At 33.8% G+C, this 24,664-nt stretch overlaps 1 protein-coding gene across 3 annotated transcripts in view; it reads right to left on the bottom strand.

Annotated features, from left to right (window-relative positions):
• LOC129225982 (doublesex and mab-3 related transcription factor 1-like) overlaps positions 1-24,664 on the bottom strand; it is a 168,248-nt gene that overhangs the window by 33,459 nt on the left and 110,125 nt on the right. For all 3 annotated transcript variants that reach the window (XM_054860554.1, XM_054860553.1, XM_054860552.1), the window contains one exon: positions 19,533-20,076. In XM_054860554.1, the coding sequence (XP_054716529.1) occupies positions 19,533-20,076 (544 nt within the window). The remainder of the gene's footprint in view (positions 1-19,532; positions 20,077-24,664) is intronic.

Consider the following 24,664-nt stretch of genomic DNA (forward strand, 5'->3'; position numbering starts at 1 on the left):
AATCATTGAAGAATTTTTAAATTTTCGCATCGCAAAAAAATAGGGATGAATTTCCATTGAATTTTGACATAAAAGGTTGTATTATTATGTGTGGAGTAGATATTTAGTAAAAGGGGTCACGTGACTGGTTGCACCAATAAAAAAACAATAGAAATAATTTACTCCAGGCTGAGGTCGAAAGTTAACTGCAACACTATAGCGTTGTAATTGTCTTACATTTTGTTATATGAAATACAAAATAATTTCGGTCGTGTGTACACATCAGTGTTGTTAATTGTTATTCGAAAGTGATGTAATTGTCTTATCTTCTGCTATAGAAAATATAAGACAGCTACTATTGCGCGTATACAGTAGAGTAGTTAATTTTAGTCCTATAATTTTAGAATTCTTATCTTTACCTTTTGAAAAAGATAATTGCATATAAATAGATAAATCTAATGAAAGATAAAATAGAAAGAAATTAATGAATATCCATATAATAAACACAAGGCAATTTTTTTTAAAAAAACGATAACCAAACAAGATGCTATAAATTAAAAAGCATTGAAAATATCCCTTAAAAGTGCATCTTCATTTCGATATATTTCGGTAGTACAATCATATTCCTTGAAAAAATATACAAAGAAACAAGTATATGATGAAAAACGACCTCCAAATCGATGACTTGAGTGAAGGATGTGACAGACAAACACTATTTCTAGAACACAACGTGCCACTATATTTTAAACTTGATCACGTTTGCCATTTAAATGTATTACTCCAGTGTAACACATGACTCAAAACGTTAGTGTAACAAAGGAAAACCTGTAGTATTTGAAAAGTGTTAAAGGCAGAAAACTTAAAATACTGTGCTTTCCAAAGTTGAGCTTTGAAATTAAATTTTTCCAACTTTATTAGTGATTTCCTTCTTAATTACTACTAGTTCTTTTTGTTCTTGGTATCGGTTAAAAAGATTATCCTATCTGCCCATCTAAGATGGAGCAAATGTAATATAAAAGCTGAACAACAGTAAGACATCTAATCCCAAGAATAACACTAAGATATACTACTGTTGCTCTAAGGCGACGACACGTATCAATATATTGTTCAACATAACTTCTTCGACAGAGGTGTGATGCTAGATGACTTACTGTACTTTATTTCTGGATTGTGAAGTCGGGGGAAAAATTACCGACTTTTTGACTGCAAGAGAGCTTCCGAGACCGCAAAATCAGTCCGACTCTGACTCCAAGCACTGGCAGAGTTGCGGACTTAGAGGGAAAATGACCGACTTCAACTCTTGAAATTTTAAACCTTCGACTCCCGGACTCCTTTATCCAAAAATCTGTCTTACTCTGACTCTTCGACTCCGACGCCCTGTTTTACTCATCCTTCTAGTAACATAATTGGAAAACGAATCCTTAAAAACAATCGGAAAAATTCTGATTGCATCTTTTCCGAAAAAAAAAAAAATCATCCGATTTAGACAAGTGATGTTTATAGTATACGATTTGTCACGCTATATCATCTGGATTTCAATTCCATCTGTTTGACATGCTGTCTTAATCTATCAAAAAATAAAAGAAAATCTAAAAAATCATTCAACCGGGACGAGTGTCCATCAGGGTAACTATCTGAACTAGACAGTGTAACAAAATAACAACTAGTGAATGGTTCTATCTGGAAAGATTGTTGATGCTGATAGAGGCGATAAAAGCTACTCTAAACTTCAGGACATGCATTTAATAAAGGAGCGTTAAACTCAAAAACTAATTAATCAAATAAGCTGGATGACAACTTGCAAAAAGAAACTCAAAAGCCATGGATGATTAACCAAAATATTTGTAGTGTTTTCTTTCGAAAAGGGATTTATTTACAGAGTGGTAAAGACATTCTTCAATACGTATTTACTAATTTTTCGTAGTCCGTATACTTTACTAACTAATATCTATTACAACGACCAAAAAAATGTGATTATTCTTTAAAAATCCATTTGAAATCCATTAAAACGCGTAGAAACAGGGTTGTAGGGGCAAAAAAAAAAAAAAAAAAAAAAAAAACTATACTACTCGTATTAAAACCTGTGCGTGTCTATCTGAAACCCTATCTCCTCTAGACTGGCAATTTCTACTAGGTCAATGCTAGTAGTGTTGCGTACAGAAAACCTACAGAAACTCATTCCACCCTATCTCATCCACCGAAACCTAAAGGGGTTGGAGATGCAATACAAAGGATATCTTCTCCCTTTGGATGTCCGGAGGATATCCAGGGGTAAAAGAATAAAAATCATTATCACCCTCCGCAAGTGGCATTGAGCTACCACAGGTGGCGAACGGTGGTTGGCGAGCGAAATGAGCAAGGGGTGGAGCTCCCTAGCAATTAAATACAATTGGAGGTAACTAGCCCGAATGGTAGGACTAATTTTCATTTGTTTTCGGCAAAAAGATGGTAAAAGCAGGGGTGCCCACCAAGGAGTTGTTTTAAGTGTTACTTTTTCCTTTTTTTGGGGGGGGGGGGAAGGGGTTAAAGTGGCTATAGCAGGTGCTGATTTAGAATAATTTTCAATGAAAGTCTAACTTGGGGTTTGCACTCATTTTACTCAAACCTTTTTAAAAAGTCCACTTACATCCCTTTGCTTCTCACTGGCCCAACTGTTGACATTAAAATTGTAAGCAGAACTATCGGCACTTAATCTAATTGTAGAAAAAAGGGTTACAATACAAAAACTAACACGCCAACCTCGCATTGTAGTAGTTAAATTTATTACAATTACCATCATCTCTAAGGGTCCTTTATAGAATACTTTCAATCCTATAAACAAACACAAAGAAGCTTGTCCCAGGCGTCGTAAAGACAAAATGGCCGAAAACGAAACAAAAGACTCGTAAATACATCGTTAGGGAAGCATAACAGAAACTTCACGATGTTCACTTTAAATACCGTTTCCGACGTTTTGGTTATTAAACATTGTATCTCGCAATTATAAGCGAACCTAGTCGCGTTCTCTCCATCGTAAATAAACAGACAGAAGCGAACGAAGCCATTAAACATAACAACAGGTGGGTTCTGTGCTTTGTTAACGATAATAAAATAATACGCAAAACCTTCTCCTGCGCTATGATGTTCAATTAAAGGAGCGGTTTCAACACACGCAGACGATATAAAGACAAAAAAAGCAAATTAAGATTATAAAGGGAATAGGGGAAGTATCATTGCATTTATACCACTCGTTTAAGGGTGATCGTGTTCATTGGTTTAAGGGAGGCATTGAGGGTAATTGAGACCCCACGCAGAATGATATTCTTTTATCTGTAGAGGATAGAGGCTATCTCTGTAAGAGGTACGCAATCAGAGATTGATAGGTACAGCATGAAAGATGTTCTATTTTGCTAAAAACAAGAAAATTGGCGCAAGTGTTTTTAATGGTCGATGAATTTGTAATAGAAAAGTTATATTTATTTTTAAATCGAAGTGAATAATCATTCATTGATAAATCAATCTCAAGTTACAGTAATTTTTAAATCGACGTGAATAATTAGTCAATGAAGTTTGTTAGTAAATTCTTTTAAGTGGCTTCCCATAGTGGAAAGGTTAATTACTGACGCCGTTTTCGCTTTATTTTTTCCGTTTGAGGTTTAAATTTTACCGTGTTCCTCCCCGCAAAAAAAGCTAACATTAAAATTTTTGTAAGAACGCAGAATGAAAATTAAAGAAAGTTAACTTTCCGAAGAAGAAATCGAAGATTTCACAGAAGGTAAAAATAAGTAGGTACTATTTTGGTTTTTAACATTTAGAATGTTTGACATCATGATTTCAAAGAAAATAACAATGTACTCAAATGTATCATTTCAAAATTTCCGACACAAAACTTTCTTTCAAATACAAGACCTGATATTATGCTTGAAGAAATTTATGTTGCGCACTTCCGAATATCAGCCAAAAGCTTGTAGGGATTTTGAAGAAAAAAATTAACTGAAGTAAGTGACGAAAAACATTAAAATATTGATTATATTAGAGAAGGACTTGGGAAAAGAGATGACATCATTTCTTGGCGGTACCCCTCATTCTTCACCGCGATCGTGGCACCCCAAAGTACTATGGCATCCAGTTTGAGAACTATATACTGTGTAGAATGTTCGCCATAAGCATTGGCGCCCCGGTGGGAGGTCACTGTGACAAAAAAAGTTTCTAAATTGGCAAATTTTGTCTGGAGATTCGGAAAAGTTTGGAGTTTTATTTGGCAAAATGAGAACTTCTGTCCATCCAAAAAATTAAGTTCGGAGCATCCCTGCCTATATACAATATACATTCTTTATAAGTGTTTCTTAATTTGTTTGAACAGCGGAATTCTTTCGAATGTCCACTTTCTTAGTGGAACCCTTGTGTTGTCCTTAATATTATAGCTTGCATGCAACATTCTAGGAATGGTTTTTTTTTTCAAGAAAGCCGTTTTTTTTTCTTTTTTTGTTTGTTTTAAAAAATATTTTTCGACTTAAAACACTAATTTAAAAATTAACTCGAATTTCTCTGAATACTATCTACAACTCGTTTCAAAGAAAATTCTAAAGTTTTCATTTAAATGGTATGAGTAGTTCCTATTTTTACTATGACAGATACAACCTTAATATCAGACTTTCTGGAAAAAAGTTGCCTTCTCAGATCAGTTTCAGCACTATGTCTGGGGTGATGTTTGCGTATATTAGTTTTAGCTGACATATAAGTTTAAAACATAAATTAACTTGCAATTTGTAAAAGTGCCAACTAGAAATTTCGTGACAAATGAGGTTATTCATTTTTAAAATTGCACCAGAATTTCACTGGATAGTATTATTTTTAATTTCCGGTGCAAGGAAGGATCATTTAGCATTTCAATAAAAGAGTTGTTTTATAGAGCTGGCATAATTGAAGGTCATACATTGACAATAAAATGGCTTCTCAGTTCACGATTGATATTTTCTCTGTGAAAAACACTCATTAGACACTTAATAGACACACCAAACCTAATTTTTAAGTGACCAGTTGACTAAGTTTTGTGGAACCTTTAAGTTATCTTCATGGAGCCCTGGAGTTCCGCGGAACACAATTTAAGAAACGCTGCTCTATAAACTCCGTAATCTCCATACACAACCTCTGTAGATTTAAACTGACAAACAAAAGGGAAAGGAAATAAAGGCAATCGTCTCGCTAAAATTATTAAGAACACGGAGCGAAGATCTTGATTACATAGCATGGAAAGTATGCATCATTTCACAAAATTCTGGTTTTAGAGACTGTCAATCATCTTCGCCGGGACCTCGTCGCTTGCAGAATTCAGCGGAATACACTCGAAATTGGTTTCCGAGAAAGCCATTAGCACAGTTTTGCATGTCCTTGAATGTGCTCAAGGAGCTCTCAAACCCGGAAAAGGTACTGTTATTTTAATTCATAGCTCGAAACATAACAATTTAGTTGGAGGAAAGTAGGATGGCTTGTCCGGGGGGTTTAGAATTCATCGGGAGAAAGTCTAGATTTTTTTTTTCCTTTGAAAAAAGGCAAATGATGATGGGTTGGGAGATAAACGATCATCTTTTGTTGTAAAAGAGAAATTTTTAACGAGCATTTTCGAGAAAAAAAAAATAGCTGATAAGCAGGCAGCAAAAGCTCGGGACTAACCATCATGCTGTTCATATCAAACTACGTTGTCAACAAATAATTATACAGAAACGATTAGCATTCAACTGAGCCCCCTGTGGATTCGTGGAGATCAATCTAGGTCTCTGTGGAGCTAGAATTTTGTTTAAGAACTCAAACTAGTAGTGAATCGGTAAAGAAGAAAATGGTTTGAGTGAGCTTTTAATCAGAAATTTCAAAATGTACAGCAAAGCAAATATCAAAATAAATTGCGGGTTAAAACCCTCTTTTTAATTTCAATTCATAACGACTATGTCAATTACAAATATTGACTTAATACTTTTTTTTTGTTTTTGAAACAATCTTCAATTTATCCTTGTGAAAAAATTTTAAATTAGTAGTGAATCGGTTTAAAAAAAAGATTTGAGTGAGCTTTCAATCAGCAATTTCAAAATGTAGAGCAAAGCAAATACCAAAATAAATTGTGGGTTAGAAACCCTCCTTTTAACTTCAATGCATGACGACTATATCAATTACAAATATTGACTTAATTTTTTTTTAAAATGATCTTTAGTTCATCCTTGGGAGAGAAATTTAAATGAATGCCGTTATTGGAATTATGGGCACTGTATAAAAGATTAATATTCTTAGTTGCCACGAGAGGAGATTTTGACACTTTTAACACTTTCAACTAATGTGTGAAGAGCTTTTCATTTCATGTGAAACCAAAATATAAATACTGCAACAAACTTGATAAACTTGAGGCGAGTATTTAATTTTTATCCTTAAAGCCTAATAATAAGTATAACTGAGATAGAAAAGTAGATACCACTCATCTTATTAAAATTTAAACTTTAAAATTCTGTTTGAAATGATTTATTTCAAGATATTTTGAGAACTCTAGCGCAAAAAAAAAAAAAAATATTCTTTCGCTTATAGTAAAATACTTTCAGAATGTTGCATTCAAACTGTAGGCTATTGAAGAAAAACCGAACGTTCAATGAAAATTCCACTTATCAAAGAAGTTACTAAACGCTGTCATAGCTAATGATTTTTAAAAACAAAGGAAAAAAAGTAGGAAAAGAATAACACTTTTTAAAAATATTTTTTACTAGACTGCGACGAATCCAAAAGAAAAGTTTAATATTTTTAGCAGTCTATGTATGTTTATATTTACATATGTTACACAAAAGCACTTAAACTATTCATCCGATATTGATGAATAATTTGTCAATCGATTCGTTATTATGATCCGGGTAACGTAGGCTACATTTTAACCGACTTCAAGAATAGGAGGAGTCTATTTTACCCTGTAACTGTTTTTTATTGTGAAGCAGATGACATTTCACATTTTTCTCAATCGACCATAATTTCAAAACCAATATCATGACGAGCAATAAGGAACATCCAATACATGTTAATAAATAGAGATGATTGAACAAAGTGAGGAAATCGCTTTAAAAATCACTTTAGATCATTGAATTTCTAAAACAAAAAAGATATCTTCTTCCCATCAGTTGCTTTACTAATAACCTCCTTTGTATTCTAATAGCGGTCTTTAGCTTAGAATAATCGTGATAGGCTACTTAGGTTTCTAAGCCAAATACATGTAAATATTTATAATGGTTGCCTCAGAGTATATATGTATATATTGTAAAAGTTTCGTTGGAATGAAATTACAGGGACTAAAAATATATTCTTTTTTTAGAACATTGACATTTTTGTGAAGAAAGGAGCTGTCTATAAATGATGTCACACTTTCTTAAAATCTTTTTGAACCCCCCCCCCCCTTTGTCACAGGTCACGCTATTTTTATTAAATTGTCTTTTAAAAAAAGTGCGTGTTGTCATATCTCTTGTTACCCATCCCCCTTGTCACAAACTGTCACAATTTCAAGAATCCTTCTTCCCCCTCTCGAAACGTGACATCATTTGTGGACAGCCCCTAAAATGCAAGCAACGTCTTTTAATTGAAACTATGTGTAAACTAACCAAAAGCTGGAAAATTGTTTCGTGCTGCCAAAAAAAAAAAAAAAAAAAAGAAAGAAATGAAAATAAAAAAGATATAAATATGTGTACCCTAATCATATATCAACAGGGGCGGCTGGTTTCCTCTGGGGCCAACCTTGGAAAAAAAAGGTGCAAAAAAGGAAAGAAAGAAAAGAGAAATTAAAAGCTAGGGGAAATTCAAAAACTAAAAAAAAAAAAAAAAAGTGTCAAGCTTGAAGGCGCAATGGCGCATTGGCGGGAGGGCGCATCGATGGGCGACAGCAGGCCAGCCCGCCCCTGTATATCAATGATGTTCAGCTACAAATAATGCTGAATAGAATATTTTCTTTTTATTTTGCATGCATTTAAATGCTTAATTTTTTGTGTAAACAGCAAGTCTAATATATACTTTGTCTTATAAGTACGGTTTTACCAGTTTCAACTCACTGCCTGCTTTCTTGAAGTTATTGTAATAATTTTTGGGTTCGTGTTTCGTAGAAGTAAGATACGTCTAGAAACATGATAAAATAAGTATTTAAACACATTAAGAATTAATAAATATTAATAACTAGAAAATCGCCCGTCAAAGTATGACGGGTGAAAATTGCTTCTACTATTCTGCATTAGAACGAACAATTGCCTGTCTGGTGATATTTTGAAAGTTGAAATTTTAACCCTAACTCCAGTAAATTAACCCTAACACCAGTAGATAGCGTAAGAGTTGACCACTTTTTCGTTTCTTCACTCTCTTCACAAATGACAATCTTACCAATAAAACTGATAAGTAACCGGATCCAGTTCAGCCTTGTCAAAATAAAGCATTTCCCTGTCATGTCAAACATTACCAAAAAATATTATCAATTTATCATGCCGTGGCGTGAGTTTCGTTGTTGTTGACGTCCAGGAGGTTACTCGATCATTCGCTATTATATATATGAGGATAAGGATTTATAAAACTTTTTGAAAAAGGTGAATTTAAAAATTATCACACCAGCTTCTGATAAATGAAAAACAAGAAAATAATTTTTTGAGACATATAAATTCAAACATTCGATGCTAAAAACTGTTATAAGAAAAACTACGGACTTTTTTTTCTTTTTTTTTAAGACTTTGGTTTTATAAAAAAATTTCGAAATTCTTGAAATGCTTTTAAATCAACATATTGTTTTAAGTATGGGACCAATAACTCAAAGGAACCGACTGTAAGCTTATTAAAAAGTTTAAGATAAGCAGTGTTACCGTTTTTAGCACGGGGATTCTTAGGTAAGAACCGAGCAGTGAAAAACAGTGAAAGTTCTGATTTAAAAAAAAAATAAAAGCTGATTTAGACAGAGTAAAACAAGATCACTGTTTAAAGATATAAAAAGAGAACAAAGTTTCATGAAAAAGTAAACTAAAAGTAATGAAACAATATTGTTAAACAGCTAACTGATCATGTGAGAAAAATTTCATACGATTTCGAAAAACATGACAAAACAAAGAAGCCATAAAAAATGAGGAAAACGAAAAACTTGTTAAATAATTAACAAAATTAATCTTCTGAGGAATGTAATAAGGGGGGGGGGGAGACAATCACTAAATTCGGAAGTGATAAAAGCGAAATAAAACAATTATTTTGCATGGAGTTTGAAAAAAAAAAAGTCACCAAAACATTCTTTCACATTGTCAGGAGTAGCGAAATAATGTATTGCACTTTCTTTAAAATTTAGTCGAGGTTAAAAAAAAAATGGTCGAGGTTACATTGAAATAGTTTAAAAATAAAGATCGTCAATGGCTAAACAAAAGCTGGATATTCGGTTTAAGGGGACGCGGTACCAAACATCAAAAAAAATTTTTATATTCATTTTAACTCAAAACTTTTTATGATTTTATGTTTATGGTTTATTACAATAAAACAATTTAGCAAAAAAAAGCCGTGTTAATTGATTATTTAATATAAAATTTAAATTTTTTAAATTTTTGAAAAAAAAATTTTAAAAAAGCTATTTTCCTTCTACAATTTTTGTCGTATCGAATCCATTCTTTTTTAAAACACTATTCAAACACTTTTACATAAAACTAGGTATTTTTTAAAATATCAGAGCTATAGAAAAATATTTGATTTTTTTTTATACAGTATGTCTAAAAAATTGGTAAAAATCTCTTATTTTAAAGTTTGATTTAAAAAAAAAAAAAAAAACTGTTTCACTTAGAGTTTCAAAAATACCCAATTATGTGAGGCAAATACTTATAAACATGCGCAAAAAATTTCAAATTGCTATCTTAAATACAAAAAAGCCTTTGCACTTTAAATACACCAAAACATGTAAAAATTAGAAACTGAGAAAAACGCATTTAAAGTTTTCAATGGATGTGAACTACCGGAGGAAATTTAAAGGGATCACAGCAGACATGATGTTACGAAATCGGGTATAACTTTTTTCCCTTTTAATATTTCAGAATAAGATTTAGAACATACAAAGAAAACAGTTAAAGGATCATTTTAAGACTAAAATTTAAAAATCGACAATTTAAAGAAAATTTCACATTTTTTCGCTACTACATCCCCTTAAAGCTTGTTGGTATTTAAGATCTTTTATGTCTTTTGCTCGTTTTCCATTTGCCACCACCATATCAGAAGCATATGCGGCATACACAAAGAGAGGGGGGGGGGGGGGGAGGGTCTAAGTTCAGACTGCTGTAGAAACTGGATTGAAACGAAAGTCTTTAAATCTACGATTATCAGCAAAACAAAAAAGTGAATTACTTAACATGTCGAATTTAAAATATCAAGAATATTTGAATAATCGACTGACGATTCAGGATTTGCGTTTTTGATGATTAAAAAGGTTTAATAAACAAAGAAATAAATAATACGGAAAACCGCTTATAAAGAATGACTTAAAGCTTAGAAACAATTATAAAGCACTGCATTGATAAAATCATAAAAACTCCTTCAATTTAGAATTGCTGAAAGGAATATCTACGTAATTTCATTCAAAGTTCATATCAGATTAAGTTGGTTGTTAAATTTGTAAACCAAGTTTCGTTAAAACCATCCAATTTCCTGCCAGAAAAAAAGCATAAGCGATCTAATTACGAAAAGTTTTGTTTTGTCTTAGGCTAATTCTTGAAGTGATTTTCTTTAATTATTGATTCATTTTTATTTTTACTGAAAATGAAAAATTCAACAAGTGGACATTCGCCCTGAAAAAGCATTCTGTTAGTACAGGCTTGTCTCTCTGTTTCTGGTTGTTAAAAATTCATAAATCATAATTATACTTATGTGGGTATACCATACAAGGCGATATCAAATCTAATTACCATTCTTCAGCAAAAAACATAAACACCACATGCGTCCTGCATTGTTTCGCAAAAGAACCAATCGGCAGATAGCACAGAACTAGAATGAAAATAATTGGTGGAGCTGGGAATTCCTGGCATGGTATAATTATGATGGATGCATTCACAGTGACAAATACCAGATGTTCGTTAGAGATTGTGTCAGCTAATCTTGTTTACGTATATTTTGAATAACGAAATCGTGAATACTTTTTTTCTAAAGAAAGACTTGAATTTGGTAGGTTATAACCAGACAATAACTGTCCTTAAATGTAAGCCTTTAGTTTCATTCCATTTCATTGCGATGACTTGGATTTAGGAGGAGCTTGTAAATGAAATTGTTTGGCCCATAGATAAAATCATTTTAGAATAAGTCTCATGTTCTAGAAAGAAAGATGGGAGTGGGGGGACATAAAATTGCATCAATTGTCTACACGAAAAGCAGAAGAGAACTTATCGCTCCTCCACATTCTTAAAAACAAAGTTCACTGTTTCACCAAGAAATTGGTTAAATCATGCAAAATTTAGTTGCAGTCAACTTATTGGTGATAAGTTTCATCAATGTGATGGTGCATTTGTTGATCATCAGTCTTTTAAAGCACCAATAAATTGGTGAAGCTTATCATCAGTAGAGATAAGATTCACCAATGTAACGGAACATTTGTTGGTCATCAGTTCGCAGAAGCATTATTAATCAAGTGAAACTTATGACCAGTAAGATGGCTGCTGCTAAACTTTACTTGATTTAACCAATTTCTTGGTGGAACAATGAATTTTAATTTTAAAAGTGCGGCACAACAGGGTCCTAACTCAAAAACACCAGTTTTCTCAGGAGAAGAATATTATAAACTTTGAACCAGAATTTTAAAATTCAGTCTTCGTTTTAATTTACATTTTTTTTTTTTTTTTTTGAGGTTAACGTTTTGGATTGTTATAATCTTGTATGGGTATTATCGTTTCTCGAGGCTTTCATGGGGGATTTTTGAGGCTTTCCTTGATGCAAGTCATTAGTTTAAAATCATTCCTTTTCTACCATACACTTGTTACAATTCTCAATTCCCTTGAACTGTAGGAGACTCAGTGGCTCTGAAAGAGGTAAAACCAAGATCGAGCCATTTTAGGATATGACCTTTGCACTGAGACATCTGCCTAGTACGCACATGATACGAATGCCTTACCTCTTTTGCTTAGTTCTTAAATCACTGCAAGGTGGCGTATTTAAGCTCTAGATGCGCGCATCAGTCATTACTTACTCACAAAAACACATTCTTTCATAGTATCCCTTTAACAATTAAATTCCTGAAAGTAAGGCTACTTTTTTTTACTGAAATCAATGAAAAGTATGTATATGTAGCAATGAATAATGACTGTTTAATTTTACTTTGAAATAATCGCACTTCTTTGTATGTTTTTTTTTTTTTTTTTTTTTTTTTTTTTTTTTTTTTTAAGCAAGCGCAGTTCACTTTATTGCAAGTGTCATCTGTTAACTATTATACCTTTGACAGGTCTTTCAACTATTTCTCCCAATTAGGATTGTGCTAGATTTAAACATAAACATAATTATCCTCAGCATCTAAGATTTATTTTTACAGGTTGCAATGAGAAGATTTATTAGTATGTAGAAATAACAATGAATAACAATGCTACTAAAGAATGGCATACTTTAGGAGAAGGTTTTTTTTGCTTGTTAAATCGTAGTTGTTGTCGGTACAAAATGTTTGATCATATTGCTGTTAAGTTAAAGAAAAATAAAATTTATTTAATTTAACTTCACGTGTCATGGTCTCAGACGCATGAAAGTAAAAGTTACAATTTGTCTTCAATATTAACTACGAGTTAGCGCTCATCAGTTATTTTCTTTTTAAAAGCGCTTAGCAGTTTGAGCATGCGCAAAAGTACGACTGGTTTTATGGATCTCTGGCCGGACAGATTATGATTCTTAATCCGAAATTCGGATATAATTTAGAGTTCATGTCAATTAGTTATATGCCCTGCAATAAATACATATAGGCAATGCAAAATAACTCTACCGTGGACAAAGTGAAAGTTTATCAAATCTTGTTTTTAAAACTTTCTATGACATATGCCAGATCAAAACCTGTTTTTAATGCAGGCAAATTTTTAAATAATATCAGGCAAAATTTTGACAATAACTTATAAGTGGCAAAAAATTCAGAAAAAAAAAAGAAGAAAGATTTTGCCAAGCTGAGCCACTTTCCCCGTTAAAGTTAGTAAAAATGTGCTCTTAAGGAGACAAAATGAAAATTAAAAACACATTCCAAATCTATTCATTTAAGAATCTCTTCTAGGGGAATTTCTTAAGTTAGATGGGATTTAAAGAATCATTTATGATTGCTATATCCTAACGTTTAAAGTTAAATAATCGTGCAAAAATATACAGCAATAGAACAAAAAATAGTATCTAATCCGAAAGCAATGGGGTCGTTTCCAAAATTTTAAAAGTATTTTTTTCTGAAAGAGCATGCTTAAAAATATAGGATCTGACCATTTTTTTAAATAATTTGTTTAAGTTTAAAATTTAAAAAAAAAATACTTAAATCGGTGTGCTTTCATTGTTTATGCTTCTGCCGATGACATCACAAATGATGAAATGCCATTCAGTGTTGCCATTCACAGAACAAAATATTTAATTCGCATCTTTACTTACGTGTATTGGCCACGATATGGTTCATAGCAAGCGTAGAGCACAATTTTAATTCCCTTCTTGATTATAATAACGTGAAACCGCGATAGAAAGATGCGCCAAACGCGTCATCAAGACCACGCCTTGTTTCAAAAATCGGACATTTTAAAAAATTAATTAAAAAATAACTGTTGGGAAAATGAAAGTACTTTCTAGGTCCATGTTATTTTTTTTTTTTTTTTTTTTTGCTTATTCTATCAATTTCATTGACAAAAAGTACTACTTTTGACTGAAGGAAACAACCCCATTGACGAAAAGGAAAAAAAAAAATGAGAGAAAAAAGAAAGAAAGAAATAAGTTAGAAATGAAAAGAATTAAAAGTCTACACTGTAGTTTTACATGTGGAAAAATAAAACAATAACATTTATTACCACAGACCCGATTTGTGAAAATAATTTACAAAGTAATGGTAATGCATTTTGCGACTCGTTATTTATCTATAACAATGTGGATAAAACGCCATGACAAAGTGAAATCAAAAATCAATTTTGATTGCTTAGGGGAAAATTCCCCAAAATATTAGCACAATAATGGGGTTGTTTCCTTCAGTCCAAAGTACTACTTTTAGTCACCGAAATTGATAGAAAAAGCAAAAAAACTAATAATGACATAAACCTGGATTTTTTTTCCCAATAGTTTTTTATTTAATTTTTTTATGTCCAACTTTGGAAATAATGCATGGTTTTTATGACGTCAGAAGTGATGTACTTTGGCGCGCTACTCCATTATCACGCTGAATGTTTACGCATTGTTTTTAAAAAAGGTTACCATTAAACAGTTATATTAATTCCAATCATAATGAGAATTTTGAATAAAAGCTTTTCTGAAGCAAACGTGAAATTCGTTATTTTTATTGCCATATAATATTTTTATCCTTTTCTAATGCCTAAATATTGCGCTCTGCTCTGATGGCATCAGTGAATGGAATTTCATCACTTGTGATGTCATGGGCTGAAGCACAAAAAATGAAATTGAATCTGCGCACCGATTAAAATAATTTTTAAAAAATATTTAACTTTGTCAAATTATTTTAAAAATTGGTCAAAACCTATGTTTTTTGGCATGCTCTTGCAGAAAAAAATACTTTTAAAGTTTCGGAAACAACCCACACACATTAGCTATTTTATGCCTAAAATATCCTTTTTTTCAATGGAATTTTCAAAATACTGATGAGACGTTTAGCTAACTTTTCCTTCTTTATGACCAAAAATGCTTTCATCCAATAAAATTTCTTCGTTGAACGAAAAGAAAAATCAAAATATCACATCATCACAGGACTTTGCAAAATAGGATTTTAATAGAGACACGAAAAGGAAGTAAAATAACTTGGCGGCGGCGAAATTCTTTAACGTAATCATCTCGCGTCGTCCGTCTAATCAGTTACTGGTTAAATATGTTGAAGGGAAAAGTTAGGAGCTGCAAATATATTTATTTATACACTGCGTCGAATTATTTGCAGTCATAATCAATACAATCTTATGTCTAGACAAACCAGAGAGGAGCGTCTGGTTTTCTCATCTTAATGCATTTTCAATACACTAAACTAAGTTAGCGTGGAATTCTGTGTGTTCGATTGCTTTTAAAAGGATATTTCAAAGCCTTTAGTAGCAATCATAAGTTCGAAAGAAAAAGAGGGTTTTTAAATTTGAACTGGCAGTAATTTTTCCGCTAGGTAATGGGAGTCATTTAAAACATTAATGCGAATGTTAGGGATTTTTTTTCTTCTGCAGCCATCATAGAAGATATAGATAGCAGAATAGACATTTATAAATAGATCAAAACAACTTTAATGAATAAAGTGAACATAAACGTCCTTTTCTACCCGAATACAAACCTGAAATGCAAGACCTGATTACCGCATAGGCCGACTAGGCCTGGGGCCAAATCTTCTTATTGGGCCAAAATTACTTGAAGAATTATGCATAGCATTACAATTATATGATAAATACATGTATTTTCAAAATAATAATAAAACATTATGACTTGTTAATAGGAAAAAAACTTCCTCAAAAGAGAAGTTTTCTTCATTCTGCCAGTAACAAATTTAGGGTGTCACAATTATGAGGGGCCATAAAGAGAATTCAGAATGCATATGATAAATGATTTAAACAAAATTCTGTGACAGACAAATAAGCCCCCAAAATGCATTTCAATGGGCCCCAAACCTGTAAATGAACCACTGATTTCCGCTGTAGGGTCTTCAGGGGGCCTCTAAATTATTGTGGGCCAAGGGCCTTATTTTTAGTTAGTTGGGCCCTGCTAAAATGTACTATTTTCCGAAAGAAACCTGGAGAAGACAATCGACTTGCAATACTAATTTCAAAAGCAGAAAAAAGAAAGAAAAAGAAAAAAAGCTTGACGACTAACCACTGACAAAATCTTGATAGCGCGAAATAATGTTTAACTATTATTGAATGTATTTTGTATTAGTCACTTGGTCTAAATGGAACGGACCTTTTTTGAACAATTTTCATGAGATTGAAATCATTGTGGTTTGAGAAGTGATTTTTTTTCTATATCGATCTCGAGGGAATAAGTTCTCGGTTTGAATAAATAAAATTGAAGCACCTACCGTGTAAAAACTGCGGATTGCATGTTGCACTTTTTAGGATTGTAGCATCAGTGGCACCCTTAAGAGGGTACCGCTGATGCTACAACCATGGCTGTAGAGTCGGAGTCGAAGTTAGAGTCGTGCAGTAGGACTGATTTTGGGGTAAAAGAGTCAGCGGTAAAAAATTTCAACAGTCAGAGTTCGAGTTTGTCATTTTCCCGAAGAGTTCTTAACTCTGCCAGTGCTTGCGAAGTCGGAGTCGGAAGTTTTAAAATTTTCGGAGACGAAGCGTTTTGGATTCAATACTATAACAATAGGAAAATGTTGGAATTGGATTTTTTTTTCAAACCAAACAAGCAAACTTGTACAGCAAAGCCAACGAACAAAAGATGACAAAAAAAAAAAAAAAAAGAAAGAAAGAAAGAAAAATTTGCAGTTAGGGCATTTTACCTGCCCACGGCAGAGTTGTCTCCTTCGTACAAAGGTGAACATTAAATTTATGTGGATTAATAAATTAATAAATTTATGAATGCTCCCCAGTATACAAATTTCAAATTTGCAGAAAAAGAACAATATGCGATAACCACGGATATTTTTGTTTTCGGAAAATTCAAAATAAAATTTTCCCAGTCTAGACATTTCATCGACGTTAACAGGATTACAAAGAAGCTATGAGTGGAAGAAAGTGTTTGGCACTTAGATGAAGTTTTTAAAAAATTTGATGGAATATCTACTTTTGCGAAAATTGCAGGTGTAACCTTTAAAAGCTTTCATAGCTATTTCGGTAGAGTAAATACTGTCATTAAAATATTAGTGTTTGCAAAAAGTTAAAACTTTAACTTTATGCTCCACGTAATTCGATTAATAATAACTAATGCTTTTTTTTTTTCTGTGTAGGAAATAAGTAGTTTATGCATGAAAATGACTTACTTTGCATTTGAAATGATATCCGAATGTTGTTCATCATTAACATCCGTTTTATTTCAACACACAAAAAATAAAAAAATAAATAAATAAAAATAAATTAATTTGAATTTTGACATCTTGAATTCAAATTATTTTTTCGCAATCACGAGAGTGTGCATGTAGGCGTGTGTGTTTGTGTGTGGGGGTATGTGTGTTTGTGTGCAGGGGGTATGTGTATGTGTGTGTAGGCATGTGTGTTTGTGTCTGTATGCTAGCATAAGTGTGTGGGTAGTTGTGTGTAGGTGTTTGTGTGTGGGGGGCGGTATGTGTATGTGTGTGTAGGCATATGTGTTTGTGTCTTTGTGCTGGCATGAATGTGTGGGTAGTTGTGTGTATATGTGTGTGTACTTTTTTTTGTGTGTGTATGTGCAGGTGTCTGTATGTATGCGTGTGTGTATGTGTGTGTAGGTGTATGTGTGTTTATGTGTAAGTGTGTATGTGTTTGTGCGTGTGTGTAGTTGTGTATGTATTCGCGTGTGTGTAGGATATGGACGCAACCTGGAGACGGCTTTCGCTATAGGAGCAGCATCGTGAGGAACCGATCGACCGACGGTGATGGTGAGAAGGGTGGCGGTGGGAAAATAAAATCAAAGGACACCAAAAACAGTCAAATGAAAGCAATAAGCAATCGTGATTGCTCAAAAAAAAAAAAAAAAAAACATACATAACGCAATGAAGTAGAGTCAAGTGAAGTAATCATGACCACGGGGTAAGTGGGACCAGCGCCATTTTCAAAAAGCTCGGCCAGAATAAAGAATTTTAAAATATATTTTCTGAAGTTTAAGGCAGGAGTGCCCCGATGGGAGGTCCGGAAGGCCACTGTAACCTCCCAAAAATTTCCTGATTCGGCCCATTTTGTCAAACGATTCGGCATAATTTGGCTTTCGATTCCGCAAAGTTATCATCATTCGACGAAATTCGGAGTTGAGAATTTCTATTCGGCAAGTTGAGAATATCCGCTTGCTATCCCAATTATAATTATCCCTATTAAATGTCCCAAAAATTTAAGATCGTGGCGCCCCTAGGTGTTAGGTGCATATTTTGTTTTCGGAACCCTTAAATAGTTAGATAAAAATATCAATTCAATATTCAAATAGTTCTAAACGACTATAGGGTAACGGCACCAGTAACAGACAAGGATCCAGTAACAAACAGTCATGAGTTTGAATTTAAATAATAAGACGGCGGGTAAAACTGATATTGCTGTGGCCCATGAATACGGTGCAACCATCTAGTGTTATCAGAGTGACTTTTATAAGCCAGTTGGTATTTACTAGGCAGTGGTGGAAGGTTATGAACAGCTACGACGAGGTCAGCTGGTGTTCATTTGAATTTAATAAGGTTTTAGTTCTAAAAATGAAAAACTTTTGCATTTTGAAGAGAAAAATGGTGGAATTCTGTCCATTACTCAACACACACATCTACAAATAATTTCCTCATCTTAATCTGTTACTAGGTAGCTTCAGAATTATCGGTGTCTGTTAATGGAGGTCGACCGTTTTTCGAAATTGAGCAAATAAAAATAGAATCAACTAACTCAGAGGATCCGGAAGCAACCAAACGTTAGATGAGATGTAGCTGCATAAGAGAAAAATAGTTTTAAATGTCTAAATGCATTGAAAGGCTCGGAAAATTGAATTAGCCTAAGAGCGATGTACAAGCATGTCTGTCCTGGTGCCTTACAAATCCTCGAGAAAATTTTGGCACATGCTGACTAAAAGTAAGGATGCATCTGCCGTTCATGAATGAGCTGATCTAAAAGAAAAATGAACGGTGCAGTAGGCAGTACGATTCGCACACTCGCCTGTGTACACACACACTCGTGATTGCGAAAAACATAATATAAATTCAAGATGTCAAAATTCAAATTAATTTTATTTACACCCAAACCTGTTTCTATGCGGTCTTTTTTATGCAATTTGTTTTGTGATTTTTTTTTGTCCGGTACATTAAAATTTCAATTAAGATTGGGATTCAATTCACGAAATTATTTTTAAAACGAGTGCGAGCTAGTATCTTCAAGTGATGACACAAGCACTCCGATAGGAAGTCACTGTGACCTTTCAAAAATTTCCTTATTCAGGAAATTTTGTCCGACTACTTGGCAAAAATTATCATCACTTGGTGAATTTTGATTACTTTAAACATTACAATTTTGTAAGTTTTGGAATTATTTTCTATGTGAGACTTTTTTTATGCTGTTCCTATCCAACGCATTAAAATATATATTTTTTAAGTGTTGCGAAAACTTTTTAGAGCTACTCGTGAAGAATTTTTTTATGCGATTTTTTGTGCGGTCCCTAAGCACCGCATAAAAACAGGTTTGGGGGTATTTATTTATTTTTCCAAGAGCTTATATTCATTTCCTTCTTTTTTTTTTTCAACTTTTAAGAAAATTATTTTTGCGACTCACCTCCTCAGATGGTTTTCCGTCGTGCTCGGTCTGCTGAAGTCGAACTGGTGGTTCCTCCCTCTCGTCGCTTTGGGGTGGACAGTGGGGGCGGGCGCGGAAGACGTGGAGGGTGGGCTCACGCGCTCGATCCCTGAACCCAGGGGGGCCGCGGCCCCCTCCCGGTCAGAATCTTCGCGGAATTCGGCCGATCCGCGGCTGTCTCCACTCGAGGAGGGTCCGGCGGCTGTGGAGGGGGCGGCGGGGAACAGGGGTGTGTAGGGGGAGCTGACGGTCGTCGGTGGGGGCGCCAGGCCGTAGGACATCTGGTGCTGCTCCAGCGGCGAATGGGAGCCATTGGTAGGACGTCCACCGAGGCTGTATGGGGCTGAGAGTTGTCCTGAATAGTAGGGGCTAGGCAGCATGAAGGAGGGGTAGGGTTGGGGATACATGAAGCCAGGGGCCGCTGTCCCCGTGCTGCCGGACATCCAGAAGGCGCTGGCGGGCGGGGAGGAGGCCACTGAGGTGGGGCGGATGCAGCAGCTCAGACTTCTGGCGTAGGTTTGAGCTGGAAGATAAAACGAGAAAATTTAGCAGGAAAACATAAAACCATGAATTGAAGTTAATTTATTATGTAGATAACACAAGACAAGTATTTAACAGCAAAATTCTGGCGAATAAAAGAAGCACATTAATTCTTTGAGGACCAGTAAGGGACACACAGATCTGTCCCTCGGAACCAGACTAACATAAATACAAAAATTGCGATTTTCAGGCTATTACTGCATTGTATGTAGAATCTTATTGAACCATAACAACGTAACTCTACCTTAGAGCTGAAATTAGTAAATGGAGGGAGCAAGTCCAATCATTGGCTTAGCAAAGGCTGAGGTGAGAATCCCAAGTCACGTGACTCAACAACGACGAATGGGTGACAAGTTTTGAGTGAAACTGGAGGAAGAAACCTGATTTCTTCCAATGCTTTGCTATAAAATCTATCACGTGACCTGGGGGTCTTTGCTTCACGAATGAAGGTCCTCACTCCCTCCATTTTATCTCTTCTCAATGAATTCTACGAAAGACATTTCATCACAAATACTTACCAGTGTTATAAGAGCGTCAACCTATGTACGCAACAAATAAACTTTTTTACAGTTTCTTGCAAAGAGGTGATAGTGTAAATTGCGTTAGGTAAGATATTGCTTTGAGGTAAGATATATGTTTATTAAATTCAACGTTTGTTTTATTAACTATCGAATACAAATATCGCTAGTCTATACACTCAAAATCTATCCATTTAAAAAACAGCTAATTCCTATTCATTTAGATGTGTGTAATCTAATATTATGTTTAAAATGTCTACTTAACTCTCTTTCCTTAATAAACAGGAATAAATTTCATGATCGGAGGAAATTTTGGAATGTTGGTACTGTCTGACCACGAATTGTACGGAAAGACAAGCATCCGTTTTACAGCCAGAAATGGACGAATCTATTATTTTTTAGCGATGTCAGCTTTTGCAGAAGCAGAGTCTCATTCAAATGAGCGGAATACCGGCATCAAATTTTTACTTTTCCCTTTTATTCAGATAGATTCGTCTTATCTGGACGTTTGAAAATTCCATACAATCCGTGGTTGGACAGTAGGTGTACTTTATAATACGTTTTGGACTCGTGATGAGCACGAAGGGCGCTTCCATCAAGGCAACGGACATAAGGTAAATCAAATCAACAATGGACATAAGATACAAGGGAAGTGGAACTTATACATGCCCGTTTATACCGAAGCCGTATATAGCGAATTTGACTTTGATGCAACAGCTTCAATATCCCCCTTTACGCTTTATTGTACATTATTCAACTTTTTGAAGAGAAATTACGGATATAACGAAATTTTTATTTGGTAGCTTCGATTTCGCTATAGACGGGAGTGGCTGTAATTAAAAAATAATAGTGAAAAATAAATAACTCCTATTACGAGGATGATTAAATATATGGATAAAGGTATTTATATTCAAATGAAACAGTTTTATTTTTAAATTAACAGTTTTTGGAACCTCCGTTTTAGTCAAGAAACGATATTTCGATGCGCCAACAATTAAAAAAAAAAAAAAAAAAAATCAAGTGTTTAAACCCAATTTTTTGAAATCCAGATGAAATTAGTATTAAAGTTTTGATCAGGTTTTTTTTTTTTTCAAATTTATACTACTTTTATACAGCAGTTTAACACAGAAAGAAAAAAAAGTACATATATTAAACGCATTCAAAATCATTTCTAATAAATAACATAAACATAATCATTCTGCATTGCACACTATACACACTAGTTACAAACAGGGTCGGAGGGAAAATGATCGACGCCGGCTCCGGTAATTTTAGAACCTTCGACTCCGACTTCTTTACCCCAAAATCAGTCCGACTTCGACACTGACTCCGAAAGCACTGGCAGAGTTGCGGATTACGAGCGAAAAGGATCGACTCCAACTCTTCAAATTTCAAACCTTCGACTCTAGACTCCGACTCCTGTCCCTCGGAAACAGTCCGACTCCGCTGCCGCAGTCCTGGTTACAAGACACTGACACCAGCTAATAGCAATTTTTACTTTTTTGGAACAAAATTCCTACGAATTCTATTTTTTCTATGTCAACACCGCCACATTAGAGCAACAGAAACAGTCCTAAAATTTTCTTACGTAGCGTTTGCCAGCAACAATTGAAGCAAACTAAAGAAAAGAAAAATGTGCATTCAAAGATTTTTCAGTGAACTAACCCCTGACTTTCTGTCTTCTGGTAATTACGATAATCAACTTAGTTTTCTCTTTTTTTCTGTCAGTAACCTTATCCTGATACGAGAGCCGTTAAATAAGTTGATAAGGTTTCACCTATAGTCCTAGGTCATTTCAAGAATTTTTGACGGAATCCTTTTAAAGAAATTGAAAAAGTAAAATAGAATAACAGGTAAGTGCGGCAAGTTATTTAAAGTATAGTAAGAAATAAAACTAGCTGTAAAACAAGTTCGTAATCTATTACTGCGTGAGAAATATTTCAAATAAAACTACTTGCACTGCGAAAACGGCGGGAATGAAAACATAAAATTGTCGTTGAATTAGCAGATTAAATTCTTTGCTTTCAAATATAGCTTCTCGTTTTGATTTTTTCTGATAAATTTAAAAGACAGCTTTGAACTTTGTTTTTGAAATGCTCAATATTGTTTTTGATGGTGGAGAATTTCAGGTATTTATTTTCAGATCTTAGATTATGTTACCAGACGTTGCAAGATATTTTTTAAAATTCAAAGACGTTTGAAGGTTTTTTTTTAATTTTTTTAAAGTGATGTTTCTATATGCACATTTAGATTGTAACTCATCACTGCAATTTTTTTTCACGCTATAATTTTATCACAATAAACACGTTCTCGTAATCGAATCGTCGATAAAAGCTAAACCATTCGAAGACATCTAATTTATGCAAATGCCCAAGTTTTTATTAAATTAATTATTTTTGTTTCGGAATCTTCCTAAATCATACATGCATATCAAAACGTCAAACTTCGTCCTTGACCAGGGATTCTCAACCATGGGTCTATGGAAGAATTTGACCGGTCTTCGGAAATTTTATCTGATCTCATTAAAGTATTTCTATTTTCAAAAAAATAAATAAATTCAATTCTAAATTTGTTGGTTTGTACGCTGATGTCATAGTTTTAGGGTCTAAAATCGGTGATTTTGTCTGCATAAGCTGGGAAGGTGACCTCATTTACCACTTATTATATATGTTTTGCTTTTTTTTTTTAACAACACTAAGTTTTATAATTTTTTCTAATTTTATTTGATTTTTTCTCAAGATTTATTCATCAACATAATGATTACAATAATATTTTATTTTTTCCTTCAAATAATATTGTTAGTGAATCATAAAAAAAGTATTAAACTAACTTATGTAACAGTTCTTTAAAACTCAGGAAAGTTTTTGTTTAAAAAGATCCACCGGCACAGGAAATATGTTCGCAATTGCTTACCGGAATGTGGCTCAAAAAAGGGGTAGAGAACGATGTCCTAAATCCTACAAACTTTATGTAAAAATTTGGACAGACATTTGGTTACTGCTTTTCTCTTGTGAGTAATAATTTAAAATCCTTTCGGGTGTTAAAAAATAAATAAATAAGAAAAAGCCATGAAATGAACATACTTCTTTACAAACAATTAAAAGCATATAAAATTTAATGGCGGGCAACGAATTCTCTATTGCGTTACATTCAAACGAATTTAATACCCACTTTCAATGGAATTTTCTTATTTCCCGTCGTGAATTCTAAGTAACAAGCGATGCTCGTTTTCAAAGCATAACTTTTTCAGCAGTCTTCGTTATAAAATAATGCCAAGCCACACATATGTATAAAAAAATTCCATTGTGTTTTATTACATTTCCTGTAAATTTATACAGAGAAATCCAACGTATAACTTATTAGAAAACATCCATGAATATACAGCAAGAAAAGAACTTTCCATCGTTGCTGAATTACGCGCTTTGGTTACGCCTTGATGCGCAAGAACAGGAACATCTGGAGGGGTGATGCAGCGTTCCACGCTCCCTGCCCCATTCGAAATCGTTTAAACGAAGTCTCTATTACACGAAGATGAGATTAAGTTGTAATCTTTGCTGCTCAAATATATTGAATAATTGTTCATAAACAAGATTAGAGACAAGTGTTTTCCGAATTGAATTGCAGACGATAAATTTATGGGACAGACCTTGGTTAAATAACGATATTTGATTCCCCACTTTAATGTTACAATCGAATTAACAACCTGTAATCACGACATGAGTAGGTTTTATGAGTTACTGAGGTTGGATCTTTGTAACCGTTGTCGCCATTTTCTTAGCGTTTGTGTCCATTTTCTTGAAGATTGCAGAAATTCAGTATTTGTCGCAATTTTTTTTGAAGATTGCAGTGGTTTAGCATTTGTCGCCATTTTATTGATGATTGCAGAAATTTAGTATTTGTCACCATTTTCATGAAGATTGCGGCGATTTATCATCTGTCGCTATTTTCTAGAAGAGTACAGAGATTTAGTATTTGTCTCCATTTTCTTGAAGATTGAAGAGATTTAGCATTCATCGCCATTTTCTTGAAGATTGAAAAGATTTAGCATTCGGC

Source organism: Uloborus diversus, chromosome 7 (assembly GCF_026930045.1).
Source record: "Uloborus diversus isolate 005 chromosome 7, Udiv.v.3.1, whole genome shotgun sequence".
NCBI lineage: Eukaryota > Metazoa > Arthropoda > Arachnida > Araneae > Uloboridae > Uloborus > Uloborus diversus.